Below are 21,879 nucleotides of genomic sequence, written 5' to 3'. Positions count from 1 at the left end.
CGATTTTCAGGAGTTTTCATTTGAGCATTTTTTGTGTGCATCTACAACCATAGAAGCACATTGGAAGGGTTTTAACTCATGTATTAAAGTGTCAGGTGTTTGGAATGCATTAGGGGGGAGAAAAACCCGTTCTTTATGGGCTGAAAGCACTGTATTTGGGCATTTACAGGCACTCAAAGTCTGAGGCTAAAAACACCTGATTCTGCCTGTAAATTAGCTCACGTAGCTTTTGGTGCATCAGGTATTGAGTGAGTTACGGGCATCTGAACTCATTTTATTACATGAGAATTTTTGTTGAGCGCTTTGGGCTTCAAGCTACAAAATGCTTAGGTATGAATAGGGCCTAAAAAGGAGTCTTATTTTAGCATAAGGCCTAGTTTACAGTTATGGGTGTTGCCCATTGAAATGAATGTGGACAGCATGAAATGCATGCAGTTGTAGTACAAGCTTTTGAGAATTTAAACAGCCACCGAGGAGACAAACACCTGCACAGTGATCCACTGCAGATTACATCTTCTTTGCCCTTTGAAGAGCAAATAAGACCCAAGCCAGTTTTGAAGGATAACAATAGTTTAGATTTAATATATTTATTTAAAAGTTGTCTAGATTTAAAACCGCACACAGAAGACTCTCCTACAGACTTGATTGCACTTTGGATGGCAACTGCAAATACCAGTATTACACAAGAAAATCATAATACATATGAACATATAATACATACAGCCAACATGATACATCTATACCAATATCCAGCACTTGGTTATAGGTTGTTTGCCATAACTTTTCCCAGGTTTGGAGAAAGTGAAGAAAGATTAGAACATCCATCAAGGTTTTTCTGCTCTGTGTCCACAAGTGAAAGGTTTTCCTGTACTTTGATGCCATCTTCATAGAAGGTAACAAAACTTTTTTCACCGTGGGTAAGAGATAAGTCTGGTTTTGCTTGCTGTGTCCCAGGAATATTTCCTCACTTCCTGTTTGTGACATGTACCACCAGGGACTGGAAACCTCAACAATAAGTGACATAGCAATAAATATGACAGGTTCTAACCCTATACCACTATCCAGAATCAAATAATGGTAGGAGTTCTACCTAAAAGAACCCACCTTTCCTGCTACAATATTGTTTTAGTGCCAATAACTGCCACTGTGCATTATCTATAAGTTACACCCAAAAGTCACTTACTGTACTGTAATGCAGACACATGTTGATTTAGGCATAAAGAGTACGAGGATGAAGCTCATACCAGATCTAGGCCATGCATGGATTATGGGTTTGCTAGTACAGGGCCCTCCTCACTCTACAGAAGCAGACATTTTCAGTTATACGGTGGTTCAAAGCGCTGCTTTAAGTACCTGCCCCCAACGGTTGTCACTTTACTGCACTACTGAAAACCTCAAGTCTCGATAAGGAACACGCTTTAGGAAATGCTGCTCTATGATAAATTTAGTTTTTACATCAAGCCATGTACAGCCCATAAAGATACATTTTATATACAGTTTGGAAAGTTAATAAAATACCTGCATTGCTTGTGTGGAGATTTAAATTAACATTGCGTATTAGAACACCTGAGCTGCTTTTATTTTCCATAAAATTTAATGTGTATACCAAAAGCAGCTCAAAAAAAAAGTAAAAAGCCTGTGAACATTAAGCCACATCAACACAAAAAGTACAGCAAGTTTTCAGGTGGTCTTTGAGAGACACCCAAATACATAAATCCTCGGACACATTTCTGCAAACAATACAAAGGTAGGTGGATAGAAAGTAATCAGATCATTACTGCTGCTAAAAAAATATTAAAATAAGAACGCATTAAAAAACATAAGAAGCATTTGCAGGTATGGTGCTGGGAGGGTGAAAGGACATTTTCCATAAGCTCTAAAGAGCAGGGCCCTCTCATTCCCCCCTGTATTGAATTGTAATTGTACTGTCTGCCCTAATGTTGTAAAGCGCTGTGTAAACTGTCGGCGCTATATAAATCCTGTATAATAATAATTAAAAACAACTCCATTCTGAGCAAGAAATGTGTTAGTCTTAGCCTAAGTGATCAACATTCTAGATTCATGCATCAGACTCAACCCAGAGCTTCCCAATTGGCTGATCTTTGGCTTCCTGTATTATGTCTTCACTTAGCTGTTGAATTGCACTGTGGACTTCTTCCATACTTTGGGATGCATCAATCACCTGTTTGTAAAAAACAAAAAAACACAACTGAAATAAGTAAATCAAAATAAAGTAGTTTATCCACGAACATAATAAAATCTTGAAGGACCCATTTGCTTCTTTGCTGTGTGTTGACAAACATTATGCTTTGTGTAAACTTGCACTGTGTTAAGGTAGTTCATTCATTTGAACAACAGTCCCATTCATTTGAATAGGCTACAAACATACAGTGCCTTGCAAAATTATTCACCCCCTTGGCTTTAAACCTATTTTGTTACATTACAGCCTTTAGTTAAATTTTTTTAATCTGAATTATATGTGATGGATCAGAACACAATAGTCTAAGTTGAAGTAAAATCGAAAAAAAATATATACATAAAACTAAAAATTTTTCAGAAATAAAAAAACTGATAATTGGCATGTGCGTATGTATTCACCCCCTTTGTTATGAAGCCCATAAAAAGCTCTGGTGCAACCAATTACCTTAAGAAGTCACATAATTAGTGAAACGATGTCCACCTGTGTGAAGTGTCACATGATCTGTCATTACATATACACACACCTTTTTGAAAGGCCCCAGAGGCTGCAACACCTAAGCAAGAAGCACCGCTAACCAGACACTGCCATGAAGACCAAGGAACTCTCCAAACAAGTAAGGGACAATGTTGAGAAGTAAAAAAGTCAGGGTTAGGTTATAAAAAAAAATAACCAAATCTTTGATGATCCCTAGGAGCACCATCAAATCTATCATAACCAAATGGAAAGAACATGACACAACAGCAAACCTGCCAAGAGACGGCAGCACACCAAAACTCATGGACTGGGCAAGGAGAGCATTAATCAGAGAGGCAGCACAGAGACCTAAGGTAACCCTGGAGGAGCTGCAGAGTTCTACAGCAGAGACTGGAGTATCTCTACATAGGACGACAATAAGCTGTACGCTCCATAGAGTTAGGCTTTATGGCAGAGTGGCCAGAATAAAGCCATCACTTTCAGCAAAAAACAAAATGGCACGTTTTAAGTTTGCGAAAAGGCATGTGGGAGACTCCAAAAATGTATGGAGGAAGGTGCTCTGGTCTTATGAGACTAAAATTTTACTTTTCGGCCATCAAAGAAAACGCTATGTCTGGCCCAAACCCAACACATCACATCACCCAAAGAACACCATCCCCAGTGAAACTTGGTGGTGGCAGCATCATGCTGTGGGGATAACTGGTCAGAGTTGAGGGAAAGATGGATGGTGCTAAATACAGGCATACTCTTGCGCAAAACCTGTACCACTCTGTGTGATTTGAGGCTAGGATGGAGGTTCACCTTCCTGTAGGACAACGGCCCCAAAACACTGCTAAAGCAGCACTTGAGTGGTTTAAGGGGAAAAATGTAAATGTGTTGGAATGGCCTAGTCAAAGCCCAGACCTCAATCCAATAGAAAATCTGTGGTCAGACTTAAAGATTGCTGTTCACAAGCGCAAACCGTCCAACTTGAAGGACCTGGAGCAGTTTTGCAAGGAGGACTGGGCAAAAATCCCAGTGGTAGTGTCCTATTTGTTGTTTGCTTGACAATAAAAAACAAAAAACAAAAACAAAAAACACCATCTTCAAAGTTGTGGGCATGTTCTGTAAATTAAATGATGCAAATCCTCAAACAAAACAATCCATGTTAATTCCAGGTTGTGAGGCAACACAACACAAAAAATGCCAAGGGGGGTGAATACTTTTGCAAGGCACTGTACATGCACCATTTGTTTTGACATTGGTGCACCACAATCCACATGCTGTATGTGGGTGCCATTCAAATTAATGACACAGCAGCACACTGCGGTAAAAGCAATAAAACCTACCACCACTTCTGACCTGAAAATAAAAGTTGCCTAAGTTTTTTGATTTGATGGAGTCTTTTGTCCCCAGTAGCCATTTACACTTTGGCAAGGACATCACCTTGTTCAGCCCCAGGCTTATAGGACACATCACACAACCCAGGAGGCTGCAGGACCGGTATTGCATTCACAGTGGGGAGCCAGCTGCGCTTCATCAGAAGTTCCAGCCTGTCCCAAATCCAACCTAACACCAGGTATCCAGAAGCAATGCCAAGAATCAGTTGCAGGAAAATACTTTTAAAAATTAAATTAGCAACTTAAAATACTAGATGAAGTTACTCTTCAAAGCTATTGAATTACCATTAGTCAGGCAGCTGATCTCCGTACAGGTTTCCTATACTTTGAATACAGAGCAATGTCTGGAATATCCAAGTGTGTCGACACAGGGAGTTCTCATTTTTTTGAGAAAGAAGGAAGAAGACTGTTATAAAATTTTGCAAATAGGTAAATTTCTCTTCTTTGCTGATAATAGGGTCACTGATAAAGGCAGCAGTGATGGACACTGATGCAACTGCACTGATTGTCAGTGTATACGTCCCCTGTCACAGGATAGCCAGTTATTGTATTTGCTTTGCCAGCGCTGAGGAAAGGACATGTTGTTAACAGGCATTTGTTTACATGTGATCAGCCGAGATTGGAAACGGCTGATCACATGATAAAGGGCCGCTGTGATTGGAGGAGAATAGTCAGTGTCAATAGATGCCCTCCCAGAACTGGATGACTGACCTGTAGCCATTTTATCTATAGCGTGGTCTGCAAGTGGGAGGCGGACGGCTGACAAAAGCACAGGCACCAGGACACACTTTTTTAGGTCGCCATGGCGACCTGGGATTGGTCAAGCCCCGATTTTTACAAGTTCATATTTTACTTGGTAAAAAAAAAAAAAAAAATACAGTACATGCTTCCTTATCCTTAGCCAAGAAAGAAAAGATGCAAAAATATGAAACATTCCACGAGAAGAATTAAATCTGCTATAAAACTGAGAAAAAAACATTAAAAACATTTTGAAACTATTAACAGCAAAGTGAATTTAAAGGGACGCAGTCATGAGACTCATGGAGGCTAGGATTCTCACATATTTTAGCAATGGCAGTTTCCTGGCTATCAATCCACAACTGTGGCTTGAATGCATGAGCTGCGCACTCAAAACAAGTGCAGAAAAAGTGTCAGAATGCCTTCTTTCCAGCTTGCCTTTTCTGGGTCTGTGACCTAGAAGAGTACTTAAAGCAGAACTAAAGTCCACCGTACTTAGCGCCCTTCTGCAAGCCCCCTTGCCACTGCCGAAAATTTTCATGCTTACATGTGCGTGGAGTGGATTCATCCAGGAACGAAGGCATGCAGAGACTGTACACAGAGCAGTGCATGCAGCAAATTAAAGCCTTCCAGCATTTTTGCTGAACTTCCACATGGAGTCAGACGTTACTTTAGGAAGCAAGCAATGGCAGCCCCAGTACATCCTTCATTACAATGTCACATTAAGCAGGAACTCCTCCGCCTAATACTAGAAGCAAAAAAAAAAAAAAAACCCAAACACACACACGATTCCTAATGGGAGCAACAAAAAATAGGGAAGTGTTACTAAGCCAGTAATATGAAAATAGTTAATCTTCCCCCCAGTGCCCACAGCTTACATAACTTTTAACATTCAAACACTGCAACTATATACCTTTTTGACTGATCTGTATACCACAGTCACGTGATAAATCGCAGTGTGTGCCTGAGTGCTGTGTTCAGGTAGAAGGAGATTTTCACTACAGCCTGTATCCTCATGTTGTTATGGGAGGCGGATCATCCAACAATCATGCTGTGACGTCCCACCCGCCGGCCACCCGCGATCGCTCCACAGAGCCAAAAACAGGAATCCGAGTGTGTAAACAGATCCCTGTTCTGACAGGGGAGTAGAGAGATCTGCTGTCCCTAGTGATTTGGAACAGCGATCTCTCTCCTCCTCCAGTCAGTGCACTCCCTTCGCAGTTAGAAACACCTCCCTAGGGAACACTTAACCCCTTGATCGCCCCCTAGTGTTAACCCCTTCCCTGCCATTGACATTTATACAGTAATCATTGGCTATTTTTAGCTCTGATCACTGTATTTGTCACATGTCCCAAAAAAAAGTGTAACGTGTCCGATCTGTCTGCTGTAATCCCGCTAAAAATTAAAAATTGCAGATCACCGCCATTACTATGACCACGCAATTGTCAGTTAAAGCGACGCAGTGCCGGTCTGCAAGTGGTTAAGGTTAAACTCGGGGGGGGTGAGGGCGAACCACTGAACCCGGTACGCTCTGCCATTCTACAGTGCATCCTGCACCAATATGACTTCTGGACTCTCCGACGGCTTCCTCTGGGCTGGAATAAAAATGAATACGTATTCCCGTGCTAATGAACAAATAAAGCTATTTAACTGCTGCACCAAAAGGGTCAGTTCATAACTGCAGGATAAATATACAATAGATGGTTGCGAAATATAATAAATCAATCACAATGGGAATAAACCATCAATAAAGTGCTAAAGGTAGCAGTGTACACACGATACAGTCCACATAAAAAGAAAGTCTTGAGTATATGGTGGAGTGAAAGTGAAACCAAGTGCTGGATTGCCTCTACAACTTTGTGCAAATATAGGCAATATAAAAAAGGAGACTTATCCTCTTCTGTGCAAAAAGGTTTGTGCAAACAAAAGCAAAGTGACTTATCCTCTTCTGTGCAAAGTGGCCTCTTACCTTAGGGCTGTAAGGTAAAAGTGTCTGTATAACCATGGAGATCGTGGGTATTCACAATAATGACTTCTTGTGGGTGAATATCTAGGGAGCCGCCTTGTCCTGATAAAATCACTCCCAGTATGGTGATGTATATCTGCTCCCTTGGAGTCAGCAGCAGCAATGGCGTCCCTCTCCTGGTTAGTACATGTACAGTATGAAGGAAAAAGGGGGATTCCGGATAGTGTAGTATGTAGATCAAACACTTTATTGTTTAAAACAGCTATGGTACTCACATCTTAAACAAGGTTAAAAGCTAAACACCACGAGCGGCGAGCTCGCACGCAAACGTCAATTCCTGAGGCCTGTCTGTCCCAATAAGCATTGTCACGGTCACGTAACTTCATCAGGGGATAAGGACTGACACTGGAAGTGTCCTTTAAAAAGATTAAGCAATGAACTGATTGGGAGGCCATTTTCTTGTAGCTCAATGCTAAGAAAGTGATACAGTGGCCATGTTTTAGTAGATGCTTATATATAAAAGTATTGCGGCCATTTTCTGATAGTCCAATGCTATGGGACATAACAGCCATACTTTGGTGACTTGTATGTAAAAAATGATGGAGCAGATTGAAAATTTATAACATAGGATGATGCCAACTCTGATGGGACATATAGGAGGATCACTCCAAATGCAGGCGTTCGATAGATCGGCAGATGAATCCAGCAAGTGTGACACAGCCAAGTATCACGAGTTCAGGAAACTCTTCAGACCAAAAATCAATTGGACTTCGATGGATGCAGGCCTGCTCTACGTGCTTCCCACATTGCTTTTAATATTTTTACTTGTGATCACACTTATGCAGTCATCTGGATTTGATGTTCATTTTTTAAAGCAGAGTTTCACCCAAAAGTGGAACTTTCACTCATCTGATTCCTCCCCCCCTCCGGTGTCACAATTGGCACCTTTCAGGGGGGAGGGGGGGTGCAGATACCTGTATTAGACAGGTATCTGCACCCACTTCCGGGAATAGACTCCCACGGGAGTCACGCCCACTCCCGCTGTCTCCTGGGAAACACACAGGTCCCAGGAGAAAGCGGGGACCACTTAGGACGCGCAGCGCGACTCGCGCATGCGCAGTAGGGAACTGGGAAGTGAAGCCGCAACGCTTCACTTTCTTATTCCCTCACCGAGAATGGCGGCGGCAGCAAATGAGCTGTAGCTTGGCTTTGGCATCGCTGAACTCCTGGACAGGTAAGTGTCCGTTTATTAAAAGACGGCAGCTGCAGTATTTGTAGCTGCTGGCTTTTAATATTTTTTTTCAGGTGGACTCCCTCTTAAGGATTAAAAATCTCTTTTTTGACCTGCACCACTTTTTTGCATTATGGTCTGAATGTGAAAGCATTTCTATTTATTGCTGGTCCTTAACCCTCCATCGAAGTCCAACTGATTTTTGGTCTGAAGAGTTTCCCGAACTCGTGATACTTAGCTGTGTCACACTTGCTGGGTTAATCTGTCGCTCTATCGAACGCCTGCAATTGGAGAGATCCTCCTATATGTCCCATCAGAGTTGGCATCATTGTTGACCATCTGGCTTCCGGCCGACATAAGCTCGACTGACCCACTGCCATATGGGAGGTGGGTCCACCGGTGCGGTAAGTATTTATCTACAACTTTACATTGGAAGAATGTTAGTTCCTTTTTGAATGTGTCGTACAGCCAGTCCCCTGTCTGCATTGCCACGCTATTTGTCACCGAGGGTTTACGATCAGTCATTTGACTGGACTTTTGTTCTATGAAGTTTACTAACACTTCCTTTTTGGTGTCTAGATACACCCATGTTATTAAAAAGAAAAAGAATTGCGCTAGGTGCATAAACAATATATGAAAAATTATTAAAGTAAAAAACCGTGAGGAGAGTCCTGCTGCTGAACACTATAACCCCAATATGAGGGCACAAAAGATAGATGTAAAAAAAAAAAAAAAAAAAAAAAAAAAAGAAGAAGAAGGAGTAGTGCAGTGCTGGATGAATATCACAAGTGTGAAATGTGTTATGTCAAGTAAATGAAATTACCAACAGCAGTGAATGACAGCCCATAAAACCGACCGGCTGATATATAAATCAATTAGGTGCTCATAAATAATTACAAAAAGCATGGTAAAAGATAAATATAAATATAGTGAGAAACAGTTCATATAATAAAGTGAAGGTGAGAATAAAGTCCCAAAGTTATGATGCTCAATGCTGAATCCTGGATCAGTATTCCACCGCTAGTGCTGCCCACCACCTGGTGATAAAGTAATGGAGGCTTACCGGAGAGCCTGCGACCACCCTTATTCAGGGGGGTCAAAACAGGCTTAGTAGAGATATACGGACCTCAGGGAATGTCCCGCAGGGAGCTCTGTTTAATGTCCTACCAACCTCCTTCCTGGACGGCTAATCAGCAACAAACAGGGAGCCAAATTTGAAGGATGTAGTCCCAGGGGCATTTCCTATATGGCAATCAGTGTTTACTTCCAGAGTAGTCCAGCGAAGGTGAACCATAGATGCCAAAAAAAAAAAAAAAAAAAAAAAAAAAAAAAAAAAAAAAAAGAGGACTCCAGTAGTGCAGACAAACTAGGGCTGTGTTGAAAATGGAATCATCATTCAAATGGAAAAATCACTCCATTATAAACGGCAGAGGAGTTTTTATGTTGTCCCTGCTAGGATTTTATGCTTTTTTTTATACTGTTTTCATTTAATAAAACGAAGCCCTAGTTTGTCTTCACTACTGGAGTCCTCTTTTCTTTTTGGCATCTATGGTTCACCTTCGCTGGACTACTCTGGAAGTAAACACTGATTGCCATATAGGAAATGCCCCTGGGACTACATCCTTCGAATTGGCTCCCTGTTTGTTGCCAATTAGCCGTCCAGGAAGGAGGTTGGTAGGACATTAAACAGCTCCCTGCGGGACATTCCCTAAGGTCCGTATATCTCTACTAAGCCTGTTTTGACCCCCCTGAATAAGGGTGGTCGCAGGCTCTCCGGTAAGCCTCCATTACTTTATCACCAGGTGATGGGCAGCACTAGCGGTGGAATACTGATCCAGGATTCAGCATTGAACATCATAACTTTGGGACTTTATTCTCACCTTCACTTTATTTCTCTTTTACCATGCTTTTTGTAATTATTTATGAGCACCTAATTGATTGATTTATCTATAAGCCGGTTTTATGGGCTGTCATTCACTGCCGTTGGTCATTTAATTTACTTGACATAACACATTTCACACTTGTGATATTCATCCAGCGCTGCACTACTCTTTACACCCATGTTATCATTTGAACATTATTTTTTGTCTTCTCACAGGGCATTAGATCATTATCTTAGTTTATAAGTTTATATAATGTGTGTACAGCACTTGTTTTTGTCTTCACGAGTTTGAATAATAATAAAAATTGATATATTTATTTATTATTAGTTCACCATATACATGGTGTTTCATTGACACATTTAGCACTGCACTTTTGTTCATTAAATTTATAGAACATCCCCACAACTTAAGATTTTTTTTTTTTTAAATTGTGAAGCAAAACAAATGTCAAAATAACAGAAAAAAGTCAATGTCTATTGACCCCCCTAAACGTAATACTTTGTAGAGCCACCTTTTGCGGCCATCAGTTCCAAGTCGCTTTAGAGAAGTCTTTATGAGCTTGCCACATCTTACCACTGGGATTTTTGTCCATTCCTCCTTGCAAAACTGCTCCAGCGCCTTTAAAGTTGGATGGTTTGCACTTGTGAACAGCAATCCAAGTCTGGACACAGATTTTTTTTATTGGATTAAGGTCTGGGCTTTGACTAGGCCATTCCAACACATTTACAGGTTTCCCCTTAAAGCACTCAAGTGTTGCTTTAGCAGTGTTTGGGGTCATTGTCCTGCTGGAAGGTGAACTTCCGTCCTAGCCTCAAATCACACAGAGTGGTGGTACAGGTTTTACTCAAGAATATGTCTGTATTTAGCACCATCCATCTTTCCCTAAACTCTGACCAGTTTCGCAGTCCCGACTGCTGAAAAAGATCCCCACAGCAGGATGCTGCCACCACCATGTTTTACTGTGGGGACGGTGTTCTTTGGGCGATGTGAGGTGTTGGGTTTGTGCTAGAGCTGCACGATTCTGGCTAAAAATGAGAATCACGATTTTTTTGCTTAGAAGATAGATCACTATTCTCTCGGCGTAACATCATCTTTCACATTAACCACTTCAGCCCCGGAAGGATTTACCCCCTTCCTGACCAGAGCACTTTTTACAATTTGGCACTGCGTCGCTTTAACTGCTAATTGCGCGGTCATGCAATGCTGTAACCAAACGAAATTTGCGTCCTTTTCTTCCCACAAATAGAGCTTTCTTTTGATGGTATTTGATCACCTCTGTCGTTTTTATTTTTTGCGCTATACACGGAAAAAGACCGAAAATTTTGAAAAAAAATGATATTTTCTACTTTTTGTTCTAAAAAAAATCCAATAAACTCAATTTTAGTCATACATTTAGGCCAAAATGTATTTGGCCACATGTCTTTGGTAAAAAAAATGTCAATAAGTGTATATTTATTGGTTTGCGCAAAAGTTATAGCGCCTACAAACTAGGGTACATTTTCTGGAATTTACACAGTCTTTAATTTATGACTGCCTATGTCATTTCTTGAGGTGCTAAAATGACAGGGCAGTACAAAACCCCCACAAATGACCCCATTTTGGAAAGTAGACACCCCAAGGAAATTGCTGAGAGGCATGTTGAGCCCATTGAATATTCATTTTTTTTGTCCCAAGTGATTGAATAATGAAAAAAAAAAAAAAAAAAAAAAAAAAAAAATTACAAAAAGTTGTCACTAAATGATATATTGCTCACACAGGCCATGGGCCTATGTGGAATTGCACCCCAAAATACATTTAGCTGCTTCTCCTGAGTATGGGGATACCACATGTGTGGGACTTTTTGGGAGCCTAGCCGCATACGGGGCCCCGAAAACCAATCACTGCCTTCAGGATTTCTAAGGGCGTACATTTTTGATTTTACTCCTCACTACCTATCACAGTTTTGAAGGCCATAAAATGCCCAGATGGCACAAACCCCCCCCCAAATGACCCCATTTTGGAAAGTAGACACCCCAAGCTATTTGCTGAGAGGCATGTTGAGTCCATGGAATATTTTATATTTTGACACAAGTTGCGGGAAAGTGACAATTTATTTATTTATTTATTTTTTTTTTTGCACAAAGTTGTCACTAAATGATATATTGCTCACACAGGTCATGGGCATATGTGGAATTGCACCCCAAAATACATTCTGCTGCTTCTCTTGAGTACGGGGATACCACATGTGTGGGACTTTTTAGGAGCCTAGCCGCGTACGGGACCCCGAAAACCAATCACCGCCTTCAGGATTTCTAAGGGTGTACATTTTTGATTTCACTCTTCACTGCCTATCACAGTTTCGGAGGCCATGGAATGCCCAGGTGGCACAAACCCCCCCCAAATGACCCCATTTTGGAAAGTAGACACCCCAAGCTATTTGCTGAGAGGCATGGTGAGTATTTTGCAGCTCTCATTTGTTTTTGAAAATGAAGAAAGACAAAAAAAAAAATTTTTTTTTTCTTTTTTTAATTTTCAAAACTTTGTGACAAAAAGTGAGGTCTGCAAAATACTCACTATACCTCTCAGCAAATAGCTTGGGGTGTCTACTTTCCAAAATGGGGTCATTTGGGGGGGGGGGGGGGGTTGTGCCACCTGGGCATTCCATGGCCTCCGAGACTGATAGGCAGTGAAGAGTGAAATCAAAAATTTACGCCCTTAGAAAGCCTGAAGGCGGTGCTTGGTTTTCGGGGTCCCATACGTGGCTAGGCTCCCAAAAAGTCTCACACATGTGGTATCCCCGTACTCAGGAGAAGCAACAGAATGTATTTTGGGGTGTAATTTCACATATTCCCATGGCATGTTTGAGCAATATATCATTTAGTGACAACTTTGTGCAAAAAAAAAAAAAAAAAAAAAAAAAAAAAAAAATAATTTGTCTCTTTCCCGCAACTTGTGTCACAATATAAAATATTCCATGGACTCGACATGCCTCTCAGCAAATAGCTTGGGGTGTCTACTTTCCAAAATGGGGTCATTTGGGGGGGTTTGAACTGTCCTGGCATTTTATGCACAACATTTAGAAGCTTATGTCACACATCACCCACTCTTCTAACCACTTGAAGACAAAGCCCTTTGACACTTTTTGATTACATGAAAAAATTATTTTTTTTTGCAAGAAAATTACTTTGAACCCCCACACATTATATATTTTTTTTAAAGCAAATGCCCTACAGATTAAAATGGTGGGTGTTTCATTTTTTTTTTTCACACAGTATTTGCGCAGCGATTTTTCAAACGCATTTTTTGGGGAAAAAACACACTTTTTTACATTTTAATGCACTAAAACACACTATATTGCCCAAATGTTTGATGAAATAAAAAAGATGATCTTAGGCCGAGTACATGGATACCAAACATGACATGCTTTACAATTGCGCACAAACGTGCAGTGACAACAAAATAAATACATTTTTAAAAGCCTTTAAAAGCCTTTACAGGTTACCACTTTAGATTTACAGAGGAGGTCTACTGCTAAAATTACTGCCCTCGATCTGACCGTCGCGGTGATACCTCACATGCATGGTGCAATTGCTGTTTACATTTGACGCCAGACCGACGCTTGCGTTCGCCTTAGCGCGAGAGCAGGGGGGACAGGGGTGCTTTTTTTTTTTTTTTTTTTCTTTATTATTTTTTGCTTTTTTATCTTATTTTAAAACTGTTCCTTTCATTTTTTTTTTTTTTTTTTATCATTTTTATTGTTATCTCAGGGAATGTAAATATCCCCTATGATAGCAATAGGTAGTGAAAAAATTGGGGTCTATTAGACCCTAGATTTCTCCTCTGCCCTCAAAGCATCTGACCACACCAAGATCGGTATGATAAAATGCTTTCCCAATTTCCCAATGGCGCTATTTACATCCGGCGAAATCTAAGTCATAAAATGCTCGTAGCTTCCGGTTTCTTAGGCCATAGAGATGTTTGGAGCCACTCTGGTCTCTGATCAGCTCTATGGTCAGCTGGCTGAATCACCGGCTGCATTCTCAGGTTCCCTGTTGAGACAGGAGAGCCAGAGAAAAACACGGAAGACGGTGGGGGGGGGGGGGGCATTCTCTCCCACTGCTTGTAAAAGCAGTCTAGAGGCTAATTAGCCGCTAGGATTGCTTCTACATGAAAGCCGACCGCTGGCTGAAAAGAATGATACCAAGATGATACCTAAACCTGCAAGCATCATTCTGGTATAACCACTCAAAGTCGTGAATGCTGTACCTGAAGACAAAAATATGGTTAACAATAAAGCACAGTAAACGGTAAAGTATAAAAAATTGCAGACCTGAAAAGCAAACATGATAAAACATAATAACAATAAAACATTGCAGAATAGAATACAGTAAAAAAGAGCAGAACAATAGAGAGAATAGAGAGAGAGAGAATAGAGAGAGAACAATAAAACGACAACTATTATTTTTTATTTTATATTTTTGTTTGTGTTTTTTTTTTTACACTTTTTTTGTAACTGTAACTTTTATAACTGTAACCGGTTCCAGGTTCGGGTCTCTCAAAATGCGATGGCATCTTGGGAGACCCTGTGAAAGTGTGTCCTAGTCTGTGCAATGCTGTACCCTACGCTAATACTCAGCTAGTGAATGGTAGCGTTCAAAACATTCACCAATGCAAAGACCAGGATTGTCAGGACAGGAGGGACAATAATAGTGGGTGTCACGCCTATATCCACGCTTGCTGCAGACACAACATCTTTTTTGGGGGGGTTCGTTGGGTAGGGGTACTCGGGAGGACATAAAAATGCCTCTCATGCAGCCGACTGCATTTGGTTGGGGATGTGAATGGGGGAAGTACGGGCGCTGCAGAAGTGGTGGGTTCCCAATTAGGATTGGCGAATGCAGCAGGAAGGGCACTATGGGCATGACGGGCCTGTGTTTGTCTTCTTGGTGGCAGCGGGACACTATTTGTGCTTGCCACCTCACCAGCTTGAACTGCACTTATGGGACTCGCCACGTCACCAAGTGTTACTGCAGTGCTGGTTTGACTACGACCGGGGTGTACTAGGCCGCTGGCGCTTGCCAGTTCACCAAAACGCTACCAAAAAAACTGTTAACGATCGCAGGGATCAGGCCTGACTCTGCGAACGCTGCAGTTATGCATTTAGTGTTTTGTAAGTGACAGTGATCGATCGATACTGCACTTGGGTGGGCTGGGCTGGGCCGGGCGGAGGGGCAAAACGCAGGTGCTAGCAGGTATCTGGGCTGATCCCGCTAACACTGCGTTTTTGGGAACCCTAAACTGCTGGGGACGCCAGTATAGATCTGATCGGATCAGATATTGATGCGTTCAGATACTATACCACTAAGGGAGGTGTACGGTGCGTGGGTGTTAGCGGTACTGGCACTAACCTGACGCTGCCTGGGGCTGGTGCTTGCCATTTCACCAAAATGCTACCAAAAAAACTGTTAGCGATCGCAGGGATCAGGCCTGACTCTGCGAACGCTGCAGTTATGCGTTTAGTGTTTTGTAAGTGACAGTGATCGATCGATACTGCACTTGGGTGGGCTGGGCCGAGCTGGGCGGAGGGGCAAAACGCAGGTGCTAGCAGGTATCTGGGCTGATCCCGCTAACACTGTGTTTTTGGGAACCCTAAACTGCTGGGGACGCTAGTATAGATCTGATCGGATCAGATATTGATCTGTACAGATACTATACCACTAAGGGAGGCGTATGCTGCGTGCGTGGGTGTTAGCGGTACTGGCGCTAATCTGACGCTGCCTGGGGCGACGCATATCACCGCCGGGCGATCAGGGGGCTAAATCTTTATTCGGTAATAAACGGCGGGTGCCCTGACACTATAAAAAATAAACAAACTAACCAGCGTCACCCGTAACGGTTATACAGTGATCAGTGGTGAAAGGGTTAACTAGGGGGCAATCAAGGGGTTAAAACATTTATTAGATAGTATATGGGGGTCCCTGTCGCTATAAAACTCTGACGGCGAACCTAAATATTTACGTCCCTAACTAGCATCACCAGCGACACTAATACAGCGATCAGAAAAACGATCGCTTAGCGACACTGGTGACAGGGGGTGATCAAGGGGTTAAAACTTTATTAGGGGGGGTTAGGGGGGTACCCTAGACCTACAGGGGGCCTAACACTCACTGCCCTGACACTGTAACTGTCACAAACTGACACCAATACAGTAATCAGAAAAAAAAAAAAAAAAAAAAAAAAAACTGCTGGTGTCAGTTTGTGACAGGGGGGGGGGGGGGTGATTGGGGTGTTTAGTGTGCCTGGCATGTTCTACTGTGTGTAGTGTGTTGGTGCACTTACATTGCAGTCTTCTCTCCTCGGCCCGGAACGGAAAATACCGAGCCGAGGAGAGATGACATCATTTCCTCTGCCTCTGTGTACAATACAGAGGCAGGGAAATGATCCCATTGGCTGAGAGCGATCGCGAGGGGGGGGCCACGAATGGATGGCCTCCCCCTCACCTCCGATCGCCGGGGGAGATTTGCCGACCGCCGCATGCACCGGGGGGGGGGGTCCGATCGGACCCCCCACCCGCGGGCAGGCAAGGACGTACATATACGTCCTTTTGCCTGCCCGTTCCGCTCTGTCGACGTATATAGTCGTGCGGCGGTCGGCAAGTGGTTAAAATAAAGAAAATTGGGCTAACTTTACTGTTTCTTTTTCTTAATTATTAATTGAAGTGTATTTTTTCCCAAAAAAATTGCGTTTGAAAGACCGCTGGGCAAATACAGTGTGACAAAATATTGCAGCAATTGACATTTTATTCCCTAGGGTCTCTGCTAAAAATATATATATACAGTCAGGTCCATAAATATTGGGAGATCGACACAATTCTAATCTTTTTGGCTCTATACACCACCACAATGTATTTGAAATGAAACGAACAAGATTTGCTTTAACTGCAGCCTTTCAGCTTTAATTTGAGGGTATTTACATCCAAATCAGGTGAACAGTGTAGGAATTACAACAGTTTGTATATGTGCCTCCCACTTTTTAAAAAGGGACCAAAAGTAATGGGACAGATTAACAATCATCCATCAAACTTTCACTTTTTAATACTTGGTTGCAAATCCTTTGCAGTCAATTACAACCTGAAGTCTGGAACGCATAGACATCAGATGCTGGGTTTCATCCCTGGTGATGCTATGTCAGGCCTCTACTGCAACTGTCTTCAGTTTCTGCTTGTTCTTGGGGTATTTTCCCTTCAGTTTTGTCTTCAGCAAGTGAAATGCATGCTCAATCAGGTTCAGGTCAGTTGATTGACTTGGCCATTGCATAACATTCCACTTCTTTCCCTTAAAAAACTCTTTGGTTGCTTTCGCAGTATGCTTCGGGTCATTGTCCATCTGCACTGTGAAGCACCATCCAATGAGTTCTGAAGCATTTTGTTGAATATAAGCAGATATTGCCCGAAACACTTAAGAATTCATCCTGCTGCTTTTGTCAGCAGTCACATCATCAAATACAAGAGAACCAGTTCCATTGGCAGCCATGCATGCCCACGCCATGACACCACCATGCTTCACTGATAAGGTGGCATGCTTTGGATCATGAGCAGTTCCTTTCCTTCTCCATACTCTTCTCTTCCCATCACTCTGGTACAAGTTGATCTTGGTCTCATCTGTCCATAGGATGTTGTTCCAGAACTGTGAAGGCTTTTTTAGATGTTGTTTGGCAAACTAATCTGGCCTTCCTGTTTTTGAGGCTGTTGATGTCTAATTACAACAGCTGATTTGAGTGGGAGGGAGAGGAAGCAGGTGCAAGCCATGTATGGCCCCTGGGAGGAGTGAACGCAGTCCCGTCTGTGGCACGCATGTGCGAGCCCATACGTTGGGACGTTAGCACTCCCACTGACAGAGAGCTTCCCTGGCAGACTACGCATGTCCGCCAAAGTCGCAATAAACTCATTAGTTATATTTGGAGGCTATACAACCACAATAATGCTTGCATACTTTTCTATTTATGTAGCACTTGGAGAAAGCAATCCTTGAATCTGCAGATGTAAACAAAGCCGCGATCTGTGAATTTTTTTTCACAATCTCATGCTTTTCAGCCTGGAGGAGAGATGCGGGTCTTATTGACCCCGCAGCTCTCCATAAAGAGGACCTGTCACAGATTCCTCTTACAAGGGATGTTTACATTCCTTGCAATAGGAATGAAAGTGATAACAAAAAAAACAAAAAAAACAAAAAAAGGAAGTGTAAGAAAAAAAATAAGTAAAATAATAAAAAAAAAAGTAAATTTAAGACGCCCCTGTCCCCGGTAGCTCACGCTCAGAAGCGAACGCACGCACAAGTCCTGCCCACATATGTAAACGCCGTTCAAACCACACGTGAGGTATCGGCGCATGCGTTAGAGCATGTGCAACAATTCTAGCATTAGATTTCCTCTAACGCTAAACTGGTAACATGTAAAAATTTTCAAAGCTTCGCCTATGGAGATTTTTAAGTACTGAAGTTTGGCGCCAGTCCATGAGTGTGCGCAATTTTATAGCGTGACATGTTTGGTATCTATTTACTCGGCGTAACATCTTTCACATTATACAAAAAAAAAAAAAAAAAAATGGGCTAACTTTACTATTACTACTGTTATTTTTTAATTCATGAAACCGTTTTTTTTTTTTCCAAAAAAAAGTTTTGAAAAATTATTGCGCAAATAAAAAGTTGCAATGACCACCATTTTATTCCCCAGGGTGTCTGCTAAAAAAACATTTATAATGTTTGGGGTTGAGTAATTTTCTAGCAAAAAAAATGATTTTTATATGTAGGAGAGAAGTGCCAGAATAGGCCCAGTATTGAAGTGGTTTAGTGGTTAAACGTCCTGCATTTACAGGTTGTTAAAAACTTGGCAGACTGCCTGGATTTTTTCTTTACACACAAGTTTATCCCTTTGATCCAAGAAGGAAGAGTTAGTTACAATGTTTCATGTTAAAAACTTGGCAGACTGCCTGGATGTTTTCTTTTGACAGCTGAGTGAGCAGATAAGTCTCTCCACTTGTTATAGGAAAGAATCGGCAAACTCTGCAATAGAGATCATCAGGGGGTTGAATTACCGATTATTGTGCAGCTCTAGTTTTGCACCAGACATAGCATTTTCTTTGATGGCCAAAGAGTTCAATTTTAATCTCATCAGACCAGAGAACCTTCCTCCATACATTTTGGGAGTCTCCCCACATGCCTTTTCCCCAAACTCAAAACGTGCCATTTTGATTTTTGCTGAAAGCAATGTCTTTTTTTCCGGCCAATCTGCCATAAAGCCCAACTCTATGGAGCGTACGGCTTATCGTCGTCCTATGTACAGATCCTACAGCCTCTGCTGTGGAACTCCTGCAGCTCCTCCAGGGTTACCTTAGGTCTCTGTGCTGCCTCTGATTAATGCCCTCCTTGCCCGGTCTGTAAGTTTTGGTATGCGTCTGTCTCTTGGCAGGTATGCTGTTGTGCCATGTTCTTTCCATTTGGTTATGATAGATTTGATGGTGCTCCTATGGATCAAAGATTTGGATTTTTTTTATAACCTAACCCTGACTTGTACTTCAACAACATTGTCCCTTACTTGTTTGGAGAGTTCCTTGGTCTTCATGGCAGTGTCTGGTTAGCGGTGCCTCTTGCTTAGGGGGTTGCAGCCTCTGGGGCCTTTCAAAAAGGTGTGTATATGTAATGACAGATCATGTAACACTTAGATTGCACACAGGTGGACATCATTTCACTAATTATGTGACTTCTGAAGGTAATTGAATGCACCAGAGCTTTTTATGGGCTTTATAACAAAGGGGGTGAATACATACACACATGCCAATTATCAGTTTTTTCATTTCTGAAAAATAGTTATGTATATATTTTTCTAATTTTACTTCAACTTAGACTATTGTGTTCTGATCCATCACATTTAAAAAAAAAAAAAAAAAAAAAAATTGAACCAAAGGCTGTAATGTAACAAAATAGATAAAAAGCCAAGGGGGTGAATACTTTTGCAAGGCACTGTATATACAAATTTGGGATTACCAGGCAAGTACATCTTGGAGGTGTCTGTCAGCTAATAGTATATGCCAGTGTTGCTTTGATTTTTTTTTCTATACACAAATGTTATGATCAAGAATAAATGGGACTGTATCTGACAAACTCTTGTTTCTTAGCTTTGATTAGTTAATTGCTATTCATGTCGGCTACTTCTGATATTTTCTTTTTTACATATTGGCTATCATAGCCTCTCTTAATAAATCTGTGTCCCATGTTCTCGGCTTTGGCTAGGAAATCACCTTTAAGGGGACAGTTCCCTCTCAAGCGCATCAATTGGCCTTTGGTGATATTGTAGACCCAGTTTCTATGGTGGCTGCTTTCCAGCAGGAGGTAATTATCTACATTCTTAAAATTTGTTTTTGAAGAGAGTTTAATGTTCTTTTTGTATGATCTCTAGATCTAGAAATGATAGTCTTCTCCTCACTAATATCCCAAAAGTCTGATGTTTGTTTTTTTTTTTCCCTGGAAAATTTAAAATGAAAAAACCCAACACCCCCCCACAATGATTCCGTTCTTTCCATAAAACAAAAATGTTATATATATATATATATATATATATATATATATATATATATATATATATATATATATATATATATATATATATATATATATATATATATATATATATATATTATCTCTTTTAAAGATGACCAATTCCCCTGGTGTATTCATAAAGACGGTTTCTTCTTCCCATTGTGACAAACAGGCCTGCTACGCTGGGTGAAAATTTTGCTCCCATGGCAACTCCTGTTTTTTGATAATTCCGATTATACCAGAAGTAACTGTTCTTCAGACAAAAGGCTAGACATTTAACAAGATATTTTCTCTGGACACAGGGTAATGTGGTATGTGTTCTTAAACCCCATTGTACGGCTTTCACATGCTTGGTGATTAAATATTATGGTGTACAATGAAGACATCAGCAGTGGGCATAATCCAGGGGCTTTTTGGTATCCCTTCTATAATTTGTAGCATGTGCTTGGTGTCCCTTAAGTAAGCTCTTGTATTTTGTACAGCTGGCTGTAGGTGGTTGTCTACGTCCTGGCTTATTCTGGCTGTAAGTGAATCTATCCCATTTACTATCAGTCTAGGAGGTGGATTGACTTTATCTTTATGCATCTTTGGCAATGAATATATAATTGGTGTGAGACAGGATTCTGGTATTAAAAATTAGGCTTTTTTTGTTGAGTATATTCCTTTTTAGACCCAAATGTACCATTTGTTCAAGTGCTTTCCTGCACTTGAACATAGGCTTACTTAGTAATCAACTATATGTGCTTTCATCCTCTAACAGTTTAGTCATGCCTTCATTATACTGTTCTTTGGAGAGGATCACAATCCCTCCTTTGTCTGCTGGTCGGACAACCAGGTCTTTCCTCTTTGTGAGTTTCCAAATGCCACTTGTGTAATCCGGTTCTTCTTCATCTTCTTTCTAAACCTTTTTTGTGAAGTCCATTTAGTTTACCTTATTTTAGATTATGACCCATGTGTGAACGAATGCCCTTGAAGTGGTCCGTTTTATATTTTCATTTTGGATTTTTACTTCAATAAAAGGTGTCCCTTCTCCAGAGTGCAGCTATCCAGGATTTTCTTCACTTCTCTGGTCCGTTTTATAGACCAATATTACTTCTGCATTTTATAATCTCCATTTTAAAGTTTTCAATCTGCTCCATCATTTTTTTTTATTATTTATTTATTTATTTATTTTTTTACACACACGTCACCAAAATTGGGTTGTTCTGATGTCCCATAGCGTTGGACTATCAGAAAATGGCTAAAACTTGTTATGTATAAGAATCTACTAAAACATGGCCACTGTATCACTTCCTTAGCATTGAGCTACAAGAAAATGGCCTCCCAATCAGTTCAATGCTTAATCTTTCTAAAGGACACTTCCAGTGCCAGTCCTTACCCATGATGAAGTCACGTAACGATACGCATTGGGACAGACAGGCCTCAGAAGTGACGTCG

General features: G+C 41.2%; 1 protein-coding gene across 1 annotated transcript in view; it reads right to left on the bottom strand.

Moving 5' to 3' along the window:
* Positions 1–552: 552 nt before the first annotated feature.
* Positions 553–21,879, bottom strand: part of DTYMK (deoxythymidylate kinase) — a 45,040-nt gene continuing 23,713 nt past the window's right edge. The window contains exon 5 of the mRNA XM_073625757.1: positions 553–2,182. Coding sequence (XP_073481858.1) covers positions 2,060–2,182 — 123 coding nt within the window. The 3' untranslated portion in view covers positions 553–2,059. The remainder of the gene's footprint in view (positions 2,183–21,879) is intronic.

This window comes from Aquarana catesbeiana, linkage group LG04 (assembly GCF_042186555.1).
Source record: "Aquarana catesbeiana isolate 2022-GZ linkage group LG04, ASM4218655v1, whole genome shotgun sequence".
NCBI classification, from domain to species: domain Eukaryota; kingdom Metazoa; phylum Chordata; class Amphibia; order Anura; family Ranidae; genus Aquarana; species Aquarana catesbeiana.
The sequence above is the reverse complement of the archived record's forward strand: the minus strand, read 5'-3'. Positions and strand labels throughout refer to the sequence as shown.